The sequence below is a fragment of the Anomaloglossus baeobatrachus genome, chromosome 2, assembly GCF_048569485.1.
Source record: "Anomaloglossus baeobatrachus isolate aAnoBae1 chromosome 2, aAnoBae1.hap1, whole genome shotgun sequence".
Lineage (NCBI taxonomy): Eukaryota > Metazoa > Chordata > Amphibia > Anura > Aromobatidae > Anomaloglossus > Anomaloglossus baeobatrachus.
In genome coordinates this window covers 500263490-500285000 of record NC_134354.1, presented here as the reverse complement: position 1 = coordinate 500285000, position 21511 = coordinate 500263490, and the positions used below count along the sequence as shown (strand labels likewise).

At 38.8% G+C, this 21511-nt stretch overlaps 1 protein-coding gene across 9 annotated transcripts in view; it reads left to right on the top strand.

The window, feature by feature from the left end:
* Positions 1-21511, top strand: part of DMD (dystrophin) — a 4177531-nt gene that overhangs the window by 2666093 nt on the left and 1489927 nt on the right. For all 9 annotated transcript variants that reach the window (XM_075336500.1, XM_075336497.1, XM_075336505.1 and 6 more), the window contains 2 exons: positions 10929-11076; positions 16965-17114. In XM_075336500.1, coding sequence (XP_075192615.1) covers positions 10929-11076; positions 16965-17114 — 298 coding nt within the window. The remainder of the gene's footprint in view (positions 1-10928; positions 11077-16964; positions 17115-21511) is intronic.

Below are 21511 nucleotides of genomic sequence, written 5' to 3'. Positions count from 1 at the left end.
CTACCACCTGAAGAGCCCAAACACCCCTAGCTCCCAAAGAAGCAAAAACTCCACCTTCAAGGTATTATTACTAGTGATCGGTGATAACGAACATTATTAATAGTTAATGATTGGCCAGTTCCGGTCTCTGCCCACATACAGCCAACCATAAAAAGAGTTTTCCAGTGGCGGAGAGGGCGGTAAATTTTATTTTTATCAGACTACGTCCGGGAACATTATTTTATCACCTGGGAGAGCCATTGAGAGCCTGTGGAGTGCCTGAACTCAACATGCAGGCAAGCAAGCCCGTGCATTGTGGTCATTGTTTCACGGACGAAATATTCGAGCACCCACGATACTCGTCTGAGCTACGAGTGTACCCGAGCACCCTGATGCTTGATCGAATAATGAATAGTGCCAAGTGTGATTGCTCATCATTGATTATTACGAATATTTATATTATTTATTACACTAAACTAATAAAGCTCAATGGCAAAAAAATGCAATTATAAAGACCTGAGAACAATGAATTACAAAAATAGCTACAAGGTCAAAGGGAATGGTCAGTATGGAGCATTTCACCCTACTCATTATTACAGAAGGAGAAGGTTTCTCAAGGGTCATGGAAAACCATTAACCTCTTCACGGCACATGACATACTGGGTACATCATGGATCATGTGAGGTTAATCCCCGCCACCTGCACTCCATGGCAATCTGTGCACATGTCAGCTGATTTCAACAGCTGACATGTGTGCCTGCCAGGCACGAGTGGAATCACGCTCCACCCGCACCTATTAACCCCTTACATCTCGCTGTGAAAATCTGACAACGAGAAGTAACAGCGCGCCGTGGTAAGCACGGGAGTTCCGGTGGTTGCCATGGTAGCATAGGGTCCTGTGATGACTCCTGTAGCTATCATGAGTCACTTTCTCTCACTGCCGGCAGACTGCCATGTGTGAGAGTAAAGCAGCCTTTCTCCAGATCTCAGCTGTGTAGCTGTGAAATGGAGAAATGGAAGAGTGATCAGACTGCTGATCGTTATAGTCCATTAGGGGTACTAGTTAAATAAAAAAAAATACCCTAAAAGTTCAAATCACCCCCCGTTTGGCTCATTGAAAATGAAACAATTAAAAAAATATATATATACACATATTTGGTATTGGCACATTCAGAAATGCCCGATCTATCAAAATATGAAATCATTTAATCTGATAGATAAATGGCGTAGATGTAAAAAAAATCCAATCTTCAAAATTACGTTTTTTGGTCGCCACAAATTTTGCGCAAAATGTAATAACAGGCGATCAAAACGTAGCATCTGTGCAAAACGGGTACCATTAAAAATGTTAGCTCAAGATGCAAAAAATAGGCTGTCACTGAGCCATAGATCCCAAAAAATAAAAATGCCACGGGTTTCGGAAAATGGTGCAAAAAGTGCACCACTTTTTTTCGACAAAATTTGGAATTTTTTTAACCCCTTAGATAAAAGTAAACCTATACATGTTTGGTGTATAGAAGCTTGTACCAACCTGAGACATCACACCAATGCATCAGTTTTACCATAAAGTGAGTACGTTGAATAAAATATCCCAAAAACTATTGTGCAATCGCACTTTTTTTGCAGTTTTTCGCGCACTTGAAATTTGTTTGCTCTTTTCCAGTACACTATATGGTAAAACTTATGGTTTCATTTAAAAGTACAGCTAGTTTTGCTTAAAATAACGGCTCTTGGAGAAGGGGAGCAAAAAAACCCCCAGAAAAACAGAAAATTGCCCAGGGTTAAAGGGGTTAAAATTGTTATATCAGAAAAAACACATGAAGGGTTTAGTATACCTCAAAGTACACTTCAAAGAGTGATATTATATAGTAGGCAGAAATATCAGGCAAAACCCATGGATTCAAGTGCTGCCTTTCTCATACAAGCGTTTGAACTTCTTCTATTTATTACTTATCTGCTATTACACTTCTTCTGTGTTAGTGTATGAATATTTTAGTGTATTATTTTATTACTTGTATTTATTTTATTTTAAATTAAGGCATTATTAGACCATCAGAAATATTTTGTATACTCAGTATAATTTTCTGTAACTGATGGAGAAAGAATAAGACAATATTTTGTTATTTTGATGGTGTTTAAATGTTAATAGCTCAGTTGATATTTACCGTGAAGTTCCAGGCAATATAGCTAAAAAACTTTAATTATTTATCTATAATGTGTTTTCTGATGGCTGACTGTGACATTTTCAATCTTTTTCACCAAACTTTTATGAATAATAAAAGAACATTTTACAAGCAAAAAGAGTAAGCACTGCACTGAAACTTACAAGGAAAGGTTGAACAGCATGAAAATTCTAACTATGAGGTTGTTGCAAATGCTGATAAATATACGGTATAAGGCTGCTTTTAGACAAGCGTATTTTCCATTATAAATACATCCGTATTTCGTCTGTCTGTAATATGGTTCTAACGTTAATATAGTGTCTTTATATGAAATATGTGAATATTTTATAACTGCAGCATTCATTTAAATTCTTTTTGAAGATATAACATTTTCCTCTTATTTTGATACACAACCAAGATAAGCACACGGCTGGAGGCTGCAGCCTGTAGCCTTATGCTTTATCTGTGCTGAGTATCATAATATGGGGGGGACACTACAGCGAAAATTTTTATTTGTTTATTTATTATTGTACGATATAGACCATCAGACAGAGTCTGTGATTGGAAGTGTCAGACATGCGGTCACTCAGTGTGGAGATGCATCTGACTTCAACCAATAGCAGATGCTGGTGGGCGGGGAAACCAGTGCATATGCAATTAAGGTAATAAGCAGTCACAGAAGTCAATGAGCGGCCAGGAAGAAATTACAGCCATGCTGGAAACTGGGTAAGTATGAAGTGTGTTATGATCCGGAACCATGGAAGACCACCACAAATCATTGGTAAAAGGTGACAAGAGCATTGGCAACTAATCTGGCCGCCATCCCCTTACTAACCATCACAACTAGAAGTAGCCGAGGGGTGAACTAACATTCTGTGCACCGCGAACCCAGCCGGAGAACTAACTATCCTAAAGGAAGGAAAGATGAATAACTCTCTGCCTCAGAAAATAGACAAGAATAGCAAGCCCCCCACATTCAAAGACTGCGGTGATATAGGAAAAACACAATACACAGATAAATGACAGGATTAGAAAAACGTGAGGCCCCCACTGACTAAAATAGGAAAGGACAGGAAAGGGACTGATGGTGGTCAGAGTAAAACCCTGCAAAATTCCAAATTCCTGATAGTACAAAAAGGCCCTCAGATCGCACGATCTGAACTCCGTCCTATACCAGGTACTTTTGTCATACCAATGAACAGAAAACAAGAATCATAACAAATTCAACAAGCAACAAACACATGGACCCAAAAAAGCTATACTCCAAACAGAACTGCAGGGAGTTCCCCAGCCAAGCAACTGAGGGGGAAAATCCCTGCATGCAAATAAACTGAAAACAACCACAGCAAATGACAAACCCAGATAAGAGCAAAAGAATCAAACAATAAATAAAGAGCAAGCACTTATCTGGGGTAGATGTGGTGTGGAGCAGAATGAAGCAGGCTGATGATACAAAGAACAACTGACATCCGGCATAGCCTGCTATCAGACCAGGATTTAAATAAGCAGAAAGTTAGCAAAGGAAACGCCCATTGCACAACACACCTGGTCCAAGTCCAAACCATTCCTGGCCACCAGAGGGAGCCTCCCAGCAACCAAAACATAACTAACATTCACAACAGAAGTGCTTGCTTCATTCTTATTTTCTTTATTTTTCATTTATTTATTTTTTTTTTCATTCCCCAAGTTACCGGAGATCATTACCGGAATTCCCTGAGAATTCCGGTCCAGGCACAGCACTTTTACAGTTCAGGTCCGCCCATTACTAATCATAGCAGCTAGTTTCTATTCATTTTTGAGAGATAACACATGTGTAGGGAAAAAATGGTGGAAGTCGAAACATAAAAGGAATTTAATTGCAAGAACTAATGGTACACCTCACATAGAATTTTAGTGAGAAATTTAGATGTCAGTTTCTGATACTGTGAACTTCCACATGAAAGAAGCTAAATGGATTACTCTCCTTCCCTTACTCTAGTGCCAGCTCCCTATCACTGCTTCTAGTGATTGTTCACAAGATTCAGTGGTGACACATAACCACTACAGCCAATCACTCTGTTCCATAGTTGATGCCATCTACATTGATTGATTGAACAACTGAGCCCACTGATTGGCTGTAGTAGTCACTTGTGCTGAAGTTGTATTGTTACTACCACAAATGCAAGAAGTGGTGGGCAGAGAGCCAGTGCTTCAGTGCTGGAACAAGGGCATTAGAGCAAGCTAATCCAAGTGTTGAATCAATATATCTATCTATCTATCTATATATATATATATATATATATATATATATATATATTTGGGGGTTTTTTGTTCACTACGCTTATGGAACCATAACACTATTTTTATGTTACTGTAGCAATGTATGAGCTAGTTTTACAGGGATTGGGTTAAGTTTTGAACTAATTCATTTTAGATTACATGTAATATTTTGAAAAAAGTGCATTTGTTTCGTAGATTATATGAAAATTGAACATTAATTCTCCTGTTTTCTACATAAATATGGAACATAAGTATTTGATACACTGTTGATTTTGCAAGTTTCTTCACCTACAAAGAATAGATAAGTCGGGAATTTTTAACGCAAGTACTCTTCAACTGTAACAGACAAAATAAATAATAATGCAGAAAATTACATTGTATGATTTTTAAATAACTAATTTAAATTTTATTGCATGAAATAAGAATTTGATCACCTACTAACCAGCAAACATTCTGGCTTTAACAGACGTGTTATTTTTTTATTTGAAAAGCACTTCAACTCTGCACCCATTATGTGTATTAATCGCACCTGTTCAAACCTATTACCTGCATAAAAGACACCTGTTCACACACTCAATCAGACACACTCAAGCCTCTCCAGCATGGCCAAGACAAAAGAGCTTTTAAGGACACCAGGGACAAAATTGTAGACCTGCACAAGCTGGGATAAGCTACAGGACAATAGGCAAGAAGCTTGGGGAGAAGGCAACAACTGTTGGCATAATTATCAGAAAATGGAAGTAATGCAAGATGACTGTAAATTTTACTCGATCTGAGGTTCCATGCAAGATCTTACCTCATGGGGTAAGGATGATTTCAAGAAAGGTCAGGAATCAGCTCAGAACTACACAGGAAAACTTGGTCAATGACCTGAACAGTAAGGAATAACGTTTGGAACTCCATTCTATGTCTGAACTGGGTGCAAAAAACCTAAAAAACATCACTATGGGGAGATAAGGTATGCACACCAGTGACTATGGAAGGGGAATACATGGAATAGCAGAAACTGCTGTGTGAATACTGACATGAAAAATTCAATAGCTATTTGTAAAAATGAAATGTGAAAAATGAAACCTGCATTACTGCCATGAATATATGAATAAAGAGAAATTTAGCTACTGAATTGATCAATGCAGAAGAGCCCCAACACTACGCCAAAGTATTTCTCTATGTTGGGGTCCCTAGCTTGTGTGTGTCCTCTCATGCAGTTAAAAAACTTACCGTGTATGGGACGCTGAGACCCAGGCTATATATGCGTATAATGTGGATTGGCAATAGGTGTGTATGGGGAGGGTTCACAAACAAAAAACTACTAACATTAAGGAATAACGTTTGGAACTCCATTCTATGTCTGAACTGGGTGCAAAAAACCTAAAAAACATCACTATGGGGAGATAAGGTATGCACACCAGTGACTATGGAAGGGGAATACATGGAATAGCAGAAACTGCTGTGTGAATACTGACATGAAAAATTCAATAGCTATTTGTAAAAATGAAATGTGAAAAATGAAACCTGCATTACTGCCATGAATATATGAATAAAGAGAAATTTAGCTACTGAATTGATCAATGCAGAAGAGCCCCAACACTACGCCAAAGTATTTCTCTACGTTGGGGTCCCTAGCTTGTGTGTGTCCTCTCATGCAGTTAAAAAACTTACCGTGTATGGGACGCTGAGACCCAGGCTATATATGCGTATAATGTGGATTGGCAATAGGTGTGTATGGGGAGGGTTCACAAACGAAAAACTACTAACATTAAGGAATAACGTTTGGAACTCCATTCTATGTCTGAACTGGGTGCAAAAAACCTAAAAAACATCACTATGGGGAGATAAGGTATGCACACCAGTGACTATGGAAGGGGAATACATGGAATAGCAGAAACTGCTGTGTGAATACTGACATGAAAAATTCAATAGCTATTTGTAAAAATGAAATGTGAAAAATGAAACCTGCATTACTGCCATGAATATATGAATAAAGAGAAATTTAGCTACTGAATTGATCAATGCAGAAGAGCCCCAACACTACGCCAAAGTATTTCTCTACGTTGGGGTCCCTAGCTTGTGTGTGTCCTCTCATGCAGTTAAAAAACTTACCGTGTATGGGACGCTGAGACCCAGGCTATATATGCGTATAATGTGGATTGGCAATAGGTGTGTATGGGGAGGGTTCACAAACGAAAAACTACTAACATTAAGGAATAACGTTTGGAACTCCATTCTATGTCTGAACTGGGTGCAAAAAACCTAAAAAACATCACTATGGGGAGATAAGGTATGCACACCAGTGACTATGGAAGGGGAATACATGGAATAGCAGAAACTGCTGTGTGAATACTGACATGAAAAATTCAATAGCTATTTGTAAAAATGAAATGTGAAAAATGAAACCTGCATTACTGCCATGAATATATGAATAAAGAGAAATTTAGCTACTGAATTGATCAATGCAGAATAGCCCCAACACTACGCCAAAGTATTTCTCTACGTTGGGGTCCCTAGCTTGTGTGTGTCCTCTCATGCAGTTAAAAAACTTACCGTGTATGGGACGCTGAGACCCAGGCTATATATGCGTATAATGTGGATTGGCAATAGGTGTGTATGGGGAGGGTTCACAAACGAAAAACTACTAACATTAAGGAATAACGTTTGGAACTCCATTCTGTGTCTGAACTGGGTGCAAAAAACCTAAAAAACATCACTATGGGGAGATAAGGTATGCACACCAGTGACTATGGAAGGGGAATACATGGAATAGCAGAAACTGCTGTGTGAATACTGACATGAAAAATTCAATAGCTATTTGTAAAAATGAAATGTGAAAAATGAAACCTGCATTACTGCCATGAATATATGAATAAAGAGAAATTTAGCTACTGAATTGATCAATGCAGAAGAGCCCCAACACTACGCCAAAGTATTTCTCTACGTTGGGGTCCCTAGCTTGTGTGTGTCCTCTCATGCAGTTAAAAAACTTACCGTGTATGGGACGCTGAGACCCAGGCTATATATGCGTATAATGTGGATTGGCAATAGGTGTGTATGGGGAGGGTTCACAAACGAAAAACTACTAACATTAAGGAATAACGTTTGGAACTCCATTCTATGTCTGAACTGGGTGCAAAAAACCTAAAAAACATCACTATGGGGAGATAAGGTATGCACACCAGTGACTATGGAAGGGGAATACATGGAATAGCAGAAACTGCTGTGTGAATACTGACATGAAAAATTCAATAGCTATTTGTAAAAATGAAATGTGAAAAATGAAACCTGCATTACTGCCATGAATATATGAATAAAGAGAAATTTAGCTACTGAATTGATCAATGCAGAAGAGCCCCAACACTACGCCAAAGTATTTCTCTACGTTGGGGTCCCTAGCTTGTGTGTGTCCTCTCATGCAGTTAAAAAACCTACCGTGTATGGGACGCTGAGACCCAGGCTATATATGCGTATAATGTGGATTGGCAATAGGTGTGTATGGGGAGGGTTCACAAACAAAAAACTACTAACATTAAGGAATAACGTTTGGAACTCCATTCTATGTCTGAACTGGGTGCAAAAAACCTAAAAAACATCACTATGGGGAGATAAGGTATGCACACCAGTGACTATGGAAGGGGAATACATGGAATAGCAGAAACTGCTGTGTGAATACTGACATGAAAAATTCAATAGCTATTTGTAAAAATGAAATGTGAAAAATGAAACCTGCATTACTGCCATGAATATATGAATAAAGAGAAATTTAGCTACTGAATTGATCAATGCAGAAGAGCCCCAACACTACGCCAAAGTATTTCTCTACCTAAGTATTTCTCTGTTTGTGAACCCTCCCCATACACACCTATTGCCAATCCACATTATACGCATATATAGCCTGGGTCTCAGCGTCCCATACACGGTAAGTTTTTTAACTGCATGAGAGGACACACACAAGCTAGGGACCCCAACGTAGAGAAATACTTTGGCGTAGTGTTGGGGCTCTTCTGCATTGATCAATTCAGTAGCTAAATTTCTCTTTATTCATATATTCATGGCAGTAATGCAGGTTTCATTTTTCACATTTCATTTTTACAAATAGCTATTGAATTTTTCATGTCAGTATTCACACAGCAGTTTCTGCTATTCCATGTATTCCCCTTCCATAGTCACTGGTGTGCATACCTTATCTCCCCATAGTGATGTTTTTTAGGTTTTTTGCACCCAGTTCAGACATAGAATGGAGTTCCAAACGTTATTCCTTAATGTTAGTAGTTTTTCGTTTGTGAACCCTCCCCATACACACCTATTGCCAATCCACATTATACGCATATATAGCCTGGGTCTCAGCGTCCCATACACGGTAAGTTTTTTAACTGCATGAGAGGACACACACAAGCTAGGGACCCCAACGTAGAGAAATACTTTGGCGTAGTGTTGGGGCTCTTCTGCATTGATCAATTCAGTAGCTAAATTTCTCTTTATTCATATATTCATGGCAGTAATGCAGGTTTCATTTTTCACATTTCATTTTTACAAATAGCTATTGAATTTTTCATGTCAGTATTCACACAGCAGTTTCTGCTATTCCATGTATTCCCCTTCCATAGTCACTGGTGTGCATACCTTATCTCCCCATAGTGATGTTTTTTAGGTTTTTTGCACCCAGTTCAGACATAGAATGGAGTTCCAAACGTTATTCCTTAATGTTAGTAGTTTTTCGTTTGTGAACCCTCCCCATACACACCTATTGCCAATCCACATTATACGCATATATAGCCTGGGTCTCAGCGTCCCATACACGGTAAGTTTTTTAACTGCATGAGAGGACACACACAAGCTAGGGACCCCAACGTAGAGAAATACTTTGGCGTAGTGTTGGGGCTCTTCTGCATTGATCAATTCAGTAGCTAAATTTCTCTTTATTCATATATTCATGGCAGTAATGCAGGTTTCATTTTTCACATTTCATTTTTACAAATAGCTATTGAATTTTTCATGTCAGTATTCACACAGCAGTTTCTGCTATTCCATGTATTCCCCTTCCATAGTCACTGGTGTGCATACCTTATCTCCCCATAGTGATGTTTTTTAGGTTTTTTGCACCCAGTTCAGACATAGAATGGAGTTCCAAACGTTATTCCTTAATGTTAGTAGTTTTTTGTTTGTGAACCCTCCCCATACACACCTATTGCCAATCCACATTATACGCATATATAGCCTGGGTCTCAGCGTCCCATACACGGTAAGTTTTTTAACTGCATGAGAGGACACACACAAGCTAGGGACCCCAACGTAGAGAAATACTTTGGCGTAGTGTTGGGGCTCTTCTGCATTGATCAATTCAGTAGCTAAATTTCTCTTTATTCATATATTCATGGCAGTAATGCAGGTTTCATTTTTCACATTTCATTTTTACAAATAGCTATTGAATTTTTCATGTCAGTATTCACACAGCAGTTTCTGCTATTCCATGTATTCCCCTTCCATAGTCACTGGTGTGCATACCTTATCTCCCCATAATGACCTGAACAGAGCTGGGACCATAGTCTCAAAAATTATAGTTAGTAACACACTACACCATCATGGGATAAAATCCTGCAGGGCACGGAAGGTCCCTCTGCTCACACCGGCACATGTCCAGGCCCATTTAAAGTTCACCAATGACAATTTAAATGATACAGAGGAGTCATATGGTCAGATGATATCAAAATAGAACTTTTTGGTATCAACTCAACTCAGCATGTTTGGAAGAAGAAGAAGGATAAGTACAACTTCAAGGACACTGTCCCAACCATGAAGCATGGGGGTGGAAACATAATACTTTGAGGGTGCTTTTCTGAAAAGGGGACAGGGTGACTGCAACATATTGAGGGAAGGATGGATGGGTCATGAATCACAAAGCCAACAACCTTCTTCCCTAAGTCAAGTCATTGATGATGGGTCATTGCTATGTCTTTTACCATGACAATGACCCAAAATACAATGCCAGGGCAACTACGGAGTTGCTCTGTAAAAAGAATTTCAAGGTCCTGGAGTGGCATATCCAGTTTTCAGACCTGAGTCAAATGGAAAATCTTTGGAGGGAGCTGAAATTCAATGTTGCCCAGTTACAGCCCCAAAACCTGAAAGATCTGGAGAAGATCTGCATGGAGGAGTGCACCAAAATCCCTGCTACAGTGTGTGCAAACTTGGTCAAGAATGGCAGGAAATGTCTGACCTCTGTAATTACAAACAAAGGTTTCTGCACCAAATATTAGGTTCTGTTTTTCAATTGTATGAAATAGCTAAGTTATGCAATAAAATGCAAAATAATTATGTTAAAATCATACAATGGTATTTTCTGGATATATTTTTTTATATTCTATCTGTCACAGTTAAAATGTACCTAATATAAAAATTACAGACCTCTCCATTTTTTGTAGGTGGGAAAATCTGCAAAATTTGCAATGTATCAAATACTTGTTTTCCTTACTGTGTTTTTATACATATATTATTGTTATTTATAATTTTGCTTGTATATATTTGCTTACATAGGCTTGAAGAAGAAAAGAGAAAGTTATATGGACTACAGGAAGACTTAATTAAATTTCGAACTTGGTTAGAAGATGCAGAGGAAATTGCTAATACACCAGCAGAACAAGGGAATGAGCCACAGCTAAATGAACTGTTGGAGAAAGTAAAGGTAATGTGATTTATTTGAAAGGTTTAAATATGGTTGTTGAATCACATATTTTGACTGTATTGTGTGAATATTGTAGCCGCAGTCATTTACTTAAAGGGTATTGCTACAACTACTAAAATATACATATAGGATTTATTAGATTTTGAACTAATATACTGTCAATCATATTGCATAGTAAGTAGTATGCATTCACATTGGAGTATGAATGTGCTAAATATGATTAACTAATATCACTGGAACTGCAAGTTAAGATAAACTGTATGCTTAGCCCAAACTGGAGCTTAAAATGGGGCCTCTCATCATCAACCTCAGTAGGTGGACGGACACCCAGCCACATGATTAAGGTTAACTATGGCATTTCTAATTTTGACCAATATTGTTAGAGATGAGTGAATTGATTCATAACTAGGATGAGCGGGCATGCTTGCCGCTACTCGGTGCTCGCTGAATATTCGGCAAGCTCCAAGTACCGGCGAGATGCTCGGGCAGATGCTCGGCTCCCCCTCCCTGCATGTGGGCGCTGTTTACAGAGTCAGTTCACATGCAGTGATTGGCTGTCACACACTGTAATGCCATATCCAACATGGCTGTGGCATTACAGTGATTGGCTGACTGCACAGCGTCATCAGCTCTATATGACAGCTGACGGCGCTGTGCTTGGCAATGTGATCCACAGTCAGCTAGTGTAGGGGGAGGTGCTGCTGAGCCAGGGACAGACTTTAGTGAGTAGGTAGTGTAGGTACTAGGAGATGTAACATCATCGCTGCTACCATTGCCATAGTAATCTACCAAGTGGGATACTATAGCATCGGTGATCACCGATCACCTGATTACTGATTACCGGGGCCGCTATGCACTGGCTCCTGCAGGAGCTGCAGGAGTTAACTCCCTGTTTACCGGCACCACTTATGCAGGAGCCGTTGAATAGTGGTGCCGGGAATCAGCTGATCGGAGATCACCATTGCTGTAGTAACCCGCTCAGTAGGTTACTATGGCAATTGTGGCAGCGGTGATGTCACCGCCTACCAACCCGCCGCAGCCTCTGCTCGATTACATAGCACGGGGAGGAGCAGCGTTCTTCCTCTCTGTGCTGTGGGATATAGTGGAGCTGCATGGGTAGAAAAAAACAGAAGACCAGGATTGTGGAGGGGTGAGAGGGAGTAATAAAGATGTAATCCCTAAGTGTGTCTGTGTATTTATTTATAATAACATTTTTTTTCTCTGTGTGGTGTCTTTTTTTAACCTTTTATTGGAAATTATTAATGGCCGTCTCAAACTTGGCCTGACATTAAGAATCTTAGGCTTAATACCAGCTGGTAAAACAAAGCTGGTATTAACCCCTTATTACCCAGCATTATTACCTTATTACCAGGGCCGCTGGAGAAGTTGGATACAGCACCAGAAGATGGCGCTTCTATGAAAAGGGGGGCCCAGAAATCTTGGGCCAATCTGCGCTGTGGATTCCAATCCCCAGCTGCCTAGTTGTACCTGTCTGGATACAAAAATTCGGCGAAACCCATGTAATTTTTTTTTAATTATTTCATGAAATTCATGAAATAATTAAAAAAAGGGCTTCCCTTTTGGTTTCCAGCTGGGTACAAATAGGCAGCTGGGGGTTAGAGGTTGGGGGTAGCCCGTTCCTGCCTGCTGTACCTGGCTAACATACAAAAATATGGTGAAACCCACATCATTTTTTTTTTGTTTTTTGGAAAAAACCTTAAAAAAAAGGGCTTTCCGGGATTTTCCATTGCCAGTGAAGATAACACCAAGCAGTGGGCGTTAACAGCCAGTAGCTGCTTGGGTTACCCTTAGCTAGCAATAGAAAATGCAGCGGTAGGCCACACATTTTTTTTAAACCTGTGTTTGGGTTTTTTCTTTTAATTTTTAATGATTTAAAAAAAAAAAATTGAAATGGGCTTTGCCATATTTTTGTATGCCAGCCAGGTACAGCAGTCAGGCATGGGCTTCCCCCAACCCCCAGCTGCCTATTTGTACCTGGCTGTGAACCAAAAATATAGGGAAGCCCCCTTTTTTTTTTAATTATTTCATGAATTTCATGAAATAGTTAAAAAAGAAATGACGGGGGCTTCGCCCAATTTTTGTGTCCAGCCAGGTACAACTAGGCAGCTGGGGATTGCAATCTGCAGTGCAGGGTGCCCAAGCTTTCTGGGCACCCCTGCTGCGAAGCAGCCGCCACAGAAAATGGCGCTTTCATAGAAGCGCCATCTTCTGGTGCTGTATCCAACTCTTCCAGCTGCCCTGGTGACGGGTGGCTTGCTGGGTAATAATGGGGTTAGGGCTAGCTGTATATTATCAACTGGCCCTAAGCTAGAAAGTCATGGTGTCATGCTAATATTAGACATGGTCACCATGGATTTCTAGTACAGATGAAAAAAAACACAACACACAGAAAATATTTTTATTACAAATAAAACACAACACAATTAGTGACTCCATCTTTATTGAAATAAAGAACCGCCCTCCGCAGTAATCCTGGGTCAAGGGTCCCGCCCTATCCAATCCGGATCCAATATCATCTGATCGGTTTGCTGGAAGGCAAAGCAATCAGATGATGTGTCAGGTTCAAGGGCCTAAATCACATGACACAGCAGCTGATTGTATAAACGGCTTTTATAAAATCAGCTGGTGCATCAGTGCAAAAAAAACAAAAAACAAACTACACACTTCTGTGCAGACTCCTGTCCGACAGCAGCAGCCATATTTTTGTATGCCAGCCAGGTACAGCAGTCAGGCACGGGCTGCCCCCAACCCCCAGCTGCCTATTTGTACCCAGCTGGGAACCAAAAATATATGGAATCCCTTTTTTTAATTATTTCATGAATTTCATGAAATAATTAAAAAAAGAAATGATGTGAGCTTCGCCCAATTTTTGTGTCCAGCCAGGTACAACTAGGCAGCTGCGGATTGCAATCTGCAGTGCAGGTTAGCCCAACCTTTCTGGGCCCCCCTGCTGCGAATTGCAGTTCGCAGCCTCCCCAGAAAATGGGGCGTTTATAGAAGCGCCATCTTCTGGCGCTGTATCAAACTCTTCCATTGGCCCTGGTGCCGGGTGGCTCGCTGGGTAATAATGGGGTTAGGGCTAGCTGTGTATTATCAGCTGGCCCTAAGCCTGAAATTCATCGTGTCATGCCAATATTAGGCATGGCCACCATGAATTTCTGTTAAAGATAAACAAACACAACACAGAGAAAAATATTTTTATTAGAAATGCAACACACACAATGAGTGGCTCCATCTTTATTGAACTAAAGAACCTCCCTCTGCCGTAGTACTGGTTCGAGGGTCCCGCGATGTCCAATCCAGGTCAAATGTCATCTGATCTGTTTGCCACCTTGTTGTTCACCGATATCACCCACCTCCTGAAACCAGGCAAATTTACCAAAGAATGTTAGGTTATTGCTATGCAGTAATTGCTAAGAACAAAACAAATTCTGATGTAGAAGGCTACTGGAAAACTGGAGTAGCAAAACATGTACGTGAATATTTGTCAAATATAACAGGTTGCATATAATGTTAGTCTAAATAGTCTAGCTCCAGAGTGGTCAACTTTCATTTAGGCCTAGTGGACTGAGAGTGTTGTCATTACAGAGCATCTCTCTAAGTTTTAAAAAAGTTGAAAGTGTAATTGTTGGCTTTAATGATTTGGTCAAACATCATCATGAAAAATTCTGAAAAATCACAATTATTTATAAGCTCTGCATGGTGGGACACTGTATAACAATAAAGTATTATAACCACTACAATGTGTACATAAACTTAGTGTGGTTTACCTAAGATACCGTAGGCTCCCAGAACGTTTAATTAAGTAAACTACGCAAGTAGATGTGCATTGGAGCATGTGCGGGATGGAAATTTGTTCCCCTTTAGTGCTACTTCGGAATGTGGTATATCGATTTTTATTGTTAAAGAATGTACATAATTTCCTGGGGCAAGATCCTCTACATTTACATTTAATCGTCCTAGATTTTCCGTAAGTGCCGCAGGAGCACTTTGGCAGTTTAGACTAAGAAAGGGGTTACACCTGAGAATATTCCACTCTTTTTTTCATGATGTTACTGCTCACACCATGGGATTGTTTTCATGTAGTTACATATTGTTGAAACCAGAAGTTTACATACAATATCTAAAAAGACACATGCATGTTTTTCTCAATATCTGACATGAAATCAGAATAAACCTTTCCCGTTTTAGGTCAATTAGGAACCAAAATTATTTATATTTGCCAAATGCCTGAATAATAAAAGAAACAGAATGTTTTAAGGCATTTTTATTACTGTAAACTTCTGGTTTCAACTGTACCTCTAGCTATGCCTCCCACGTTTTGCTCTTAAATTACATACAGTGTTCCTCTGTGAGAAGGTTTAGGCACTGTTGTATCAGTTGATGAACTCATCACAAATTTCCAGAAACATGGTAACATGGATCTTCATTGTTCAGATCTTTTTGAGATGACTACAACTAACATGACCATGTGATGCCTAGTTGTCACCAGAAGAGCCAAAAAAAATGAAGACCAGAGGGAGCAAGCAGATTACTGGGGGAGGGTAGGATCGCTGTGTCACATATTTTATAACATTTTTTAACAAATAGAAGCAGAATTATATCAGCCTCCTGTAAAAGCACTTGGTTTCTCTGGTTGCAGAAAAAACGGGGTCCAGCCATGCTTTGTCAGAAAGCCAAATAAAGTGAGATATCCCACACTTTAAATAAAAACCCCTATTTAATCATCAGTTATGAAATTAATCCATCAAAATATGGTGTGCAAACACACCAGCAATGCATATAGGATCCACAATGCATCAGGCCATGTCTAAGGAAACATGCCGGAAATGCGTTGATGATGTGTCTGTACACCATGTTTGATGGATTTTATAATTTAGTTAGATGTTTTTAGTTTAGAGTACTGGTTGCCTCTATTTTATAATATTTATTTATTTTGAATTACTTTTTAATCCTTTTCCAAACCTTTATTTTTGTGTTGCATTCAGGAGAGTCCTTTAAGAGCATCTTTGATTCTGATCCAATTTCATTCAGACCAAATCAAATCTGCAAGTCAATTCTATCATATCTGGCCAAAACGAATTTGCGAAACATCGCTCATGTTTATTGTTATATAAATGGAGTATCCTCATCTCAGAGTCCATCTATATAGAACATAGTTGTTGTAGTATTTTTTACATATTATTATCCACACTGAGGATATCATTACCATTTTCACTGCACAAATTCTGTGGATAAACCTCTTCACTTTTTATATTTCAGCATGTTCTTTCCTCGGACATAAATGTTTAACCCTTTAAAGACAACTGATTGAAAATACCCCGGTATAAATGTAACATTTATATTTGATCGCTTGAACTTTTAAAAGCCAAAACTAAAAGGAATTCAGACTAAAAGAGACACAGGTGTTTCCATCAAACTGTAATAAGACCATTTGATGTGTGTTTTGTGGTCTGATCATTGTGTATGAAGTGTGAGCTTGTCCTTTGCCATGTGGTGATCAGTCAGTTTCATCTTAGGTACAAATGTGACAAAAAGCCTTACCAAGAATTGAAAAGACGTCTTCCTACATTCGATTGAAGATGAAGAAAGGCGACATAAAGTATAAACTCTTATATTACCTACTAACCACATGATCCTGTAAAGAAGTGGCCAACAGCGGTGACCACAACTATTGTGATGCCACTTCTGTATTTTTCTGTGATCATTCTTAAAATGAAAAGTAAATGGTTTGTCCTTTAGTTACAGGTCACTATGTATAGGCAGAATGTTCAGTTGATATTAGAAAGTGCATCTGGATTTCTCTATACAATGCTAAGCATGCATATTGTGCATTAAGAGGACATTTAATGTGTTTTATTTCTCAGGTGAAGGTAGAAGAACGTCTACCGCAAAAGGAAGTTTTGAAACAATTAAATGAAACCGGAGGGACAGCAATAGAAAGTACTACAATAGCATCAGAAGAAAAGCGTAAAATAGAAGTCGGCCTCAAAGAGGCTAATCAGCGTTGGATAAAGGTAAGTTTTAGATGTAAAAATAAATATATATGTATATTTATGAAAGTCTTAATTTGAAGACATATGTAACACTTCAATTTCTACAGGTTTTGACACTGACATTTCCACTACTACCCACCCCATTGCATTGAAAAATGATAGAGCTAAAAAGTGAATACTATGAATTGTATGCGTATTATTAAACACATTTCACGCACCACTTTATACAGACATTATAAAAATCTGTTGCCATATAACTTTAAATACCAGAATGCCAAAGTATAATAAAGTTGAATTTTGCATTACTGCACATTTACTTTATGTCCATATGGTTGTAGTTGTGAAGTGTGAAGAAACAATATGGCCTGAAGAACAGAATATTGCCATGCTTCTAGCAGCACATTAAATTATTGAATGACACATGATATTAGAGTATTCTTCCACTAATCCAATTAAGAGTGATAACCTAGAATATTTGTAAACATAGGAGCCGATTCACGAAAACAATTTTGGCAGAATTTTGGTATAAATTGCTTAGAAAAGTCACCAACTTTTTGGTCAACTTAGAGTTGTGCAAAAATTGTGACTTTTGATGTTTTCAATCAATTTGTTTCACTTTTTTTGTCACCTTAACTCATTAGGTGGCAAATCCTTTCATTGCTAATATCTCTGCAATGGACAGGTGAAATATAAAAAAAGTTGTATTCCACTCTGCAGCCACTATTAGATCCCCTGTCCAGTTCAACATGAAAAATGTAGCTAAAGGTCCTCTTTAATAACCACCCTCTGTTCTTTACGTTGGACCATTTGATAGCTAAATTGCATATATTTTCCCTTAGTGCCATTGCTCTCATTTTCTATGCCAACCTATTCTGGGGCACTATATCAAATGCCTTAGTAAAGTCCAGATAAAGGACATCCACAGCCTTACCCTGGACCAGTCTGGAACTTACTTATAGAGGCTGATTAAATTAGTTTGACAGGACCGATCCCTCATAAATGCAGGTTAATGTTTGGTCAATTGGCTATTCTTGTTGAAATACTCCAGGATAGCAACTCTTAGAAAACCCTCAAAGATTTAGTCAACAGTAGAGTTTAAACTTACCAGCCTATTATTTCCGGGGTTAGATTTTGCCCCCTTTTTGAATATTGGCACCACATTTGCTATGCACCAATCCTGTGAAACAGATCCTGTTTTAATGAATCCTTGAATATTAGTAATAATAGTCTGTTTCTCAAGGTACTTAATTTTTGCAGTAGTCTAAGGTGTATGCCATCTGGGCCTGGGGTTTGTCTAGTTTTGTGTTTTTCAGTGGTATGTCCTGCTGGGTTAAGCAGGTGACATTTAATGGAGAATTTCTAGTCTCCCTGATCATATCATATCTCACAGCATTTTCTTGTATAAATACTATGGCGAAAAAGATGTTTATAAGATTGGCCTTTCCCTAATCCTCTTCCACATTTCACCCAAACTACTTTTGAGGGGGCCAACACTATAATGTTTTAGTTTCTTACTGTTTGTAGTTGAAAAATATTTTTGGGTTATTGTTACTTTATTGGCAGAGTCTCCCTGTCTCAATGTTTTCTGCCTTCTTTTGTTGTTTTTTTCCCAACATTTACTTTTCTCTCTATATTTGTTAATGACAGAGTGATACTCTGTCTGGCTTATTGTTTAAACTTAATTTTATAGATGCCCCACCCAACTCACTCTTGTTCGTTCCTGGACTAGTTGTGAAAGGTAATTGTTGTTGGATCTACAGGTTTCTGCTGCCATATTATGTCAGAGATGTTGAGGTCCTCTATAATAATTACTTCTCCCTGATTTGTTGCCTCAAATATTTGTTTTTTAAGAAGCCCGTTTTTTAATGAGAATGGAACAAACACAGGAACATAAATTAGTAAGTACAATCAGTGACTTACTACAAGTTAATAATTTCAAAAGCCACTGAATCACCATCACACTTAATTCATAAGCACACTTAAGCGGGCTTTACACGCTACAATATATCTAACGATGTGTCGGCGGCGTCATGCCGTAAGTGACGCACCTCCGGAATCGTTAGTGATATTGTAGTGTGTGAAATCTACGTACGATTGCGATTGAACGAAAAACTGTTGATCGCATACACGTCGTTCAATTACTAAAAATTGAACGTCCGGTTGTTCAATGTTCCCGAGGCAGCACACATCGCAGTGTTTGACACCCCGGGAATGATGAACACATCTTACCTGCGTCCTGCCTGCAATGCGGAAGGAAGGAGGTGGGCGGGATGTTTATGTCCCGCTCATCTCCGCCCCTCCGATTCTATTGGCTGGCTGCCATGTGACGTCGCTGTGACGCCGAATGTCCCTCCCACTACAGCAAGTGGTTGTTCGCCGCCCACATCAAGGTCGTATGGAAGGTAAGTACGTGTGACGGGATTTAATCGTTTGTGCGACACGGGCAACAAATTGAACATGCTGCACATACGATGGGGGCGTGTGCGATCGCACATGAGATCGCATGTGGAATTGTAATATGTAAAGCAGGCTTTAGAACAAACCACACCGCAATCTCATTCACACTCTTTTTCTGATGCTTTTAAGGATAATTTATTTTTTATAGCTGCAATACATCCTGCAAGTCACTAAAATGTTTGCATGACAGCTTTGTATGAAATGTTAAAAATATTGTACAGTTTTTCTTTCAGTGAACATATATGTACGGTAGAAGGATTCATATAGAGTACTAGAATTTGGTAATTATTGTCTGGTTCACTCAGTTTTTCATACATATTATGCCTTACTCAGAAGTTGTTGTTTTTTTTGCATATGTCATAGGACACATCAGTGTTCAAATCAAATTGTCATAAACTTTTGATCGTTATGTTAGTTTTTAACATCATTGTTTGATCAGTGATCTTGTATTAAAATAGACTAAATAAATGAAAAATTGCAAAGCTTTGCCTACTATTGCAATTTTTGAGACTGGTCAGCACATGGTTGGTGTACCAATAGTATCCTTGTGTCACGGTCTTTCCTCTGTTGTAGTGTTTTGTGACAGCGTGTGCGTCAGAATCTCACTTTATTTTGTGGGACTCTGCTGATTAAATGGATTATCTTTCCTTTGGGGAGGAGAGGGTTAATGTCAGTTTACCTTCCAGCAGCTACTGACTCCAGGTCAGGTGTTTTCGGTTGGGACGATACCCAAATTCTATAAATACCCTCAAGTTCCACAAGAGGGAGCCGGTTATTTTCATTCATTTGGACTCTTGGCCAGGAAGAAAAAGGAGCTGAGTCTCGCTTTGTGGGCTGTAGTATTGGGTCATTTCTAGGTGTGCTGATTGTATGGTATGGATGTTACCCAGTAGTCTGTTTTATTTCCCCTTTTATGTTTTTTCCCCTTGTGCATTTTTATTGGCTCCTTTGTGTGTGGTTGCTGTGTGTACGAGTTGTTGTCTTTACCCGTTTGTCTTTATTTGTTGGTGGGGTTATTGGAGGGGGATCTTATCATCAGAGACAAGGACAAGTGATAGGTTCTAGGTTGGAGGCCTGGACCTCAATACCTTCAAGAGTACCTTCGGGTGTTAGGGTGACTGCAGGGGTCCCAGCCTTTGAGACAGTATAGGTTTCCCTGTGTTCCCTTGTCACTCAGTGACACCTTCTGCTACTTGTGATTTTCATAGGCCCTTAGACTTGTATGGGTGATTTTGATCCATGGCTCATAAATAGTCATTTCAACATGATATTCTTGTGAACCTGTAATCTACAAAAATACAAAAATGTAAACAGCTAGACTATAAAGGGTATAGTCTGTTAAAAACACAAAGACAACATGTGCATATAAATTTGGCATCTGAAGAGTTATTCTCACTAGGAAGTCATGTACATATAATCATGAAAAGATGAAAGGTTAAAGCACCCTATTGAAAACTACATTGCACATAGGCATATTACATTTTCTATCAAACTATACTAAATTCTGAGAAAATATGAGTCTTGTACAGTAAAATCCTTGGGATGGACCTCTTTTTATCATGACTTCATCTTCTTGAGGTGGTGGACATGTTATAAAGTTATACAGTTATATCGTGCAGCTTATTTCTGGTAAATAGTTATAAACTTGCTATAGGCAATTCAATTACTGTTAAAGTAACAGTCTTATTTTTTACCTCTTAAAAAATTCATCAGAATGGCTTCTTGTCTAAAAGGACAATTCACTAATGTCAGCTTCTAAGGTTTATCTACTTGACTAATGATTGCTCAGTAATTACTTCTTAAACTCCAGAACAGACTTAGGGTAACAACTTTATTTTTCCCCATTAAATAATAAATTAAAGTGGCTCAAAAAGAAGCTTTGACATCTACAAATATAGAAGTGTTCAGTGTAATTATAATTGGCTTACTTACTTTTAATGCCTTGGGCTGCAATCAGCTAT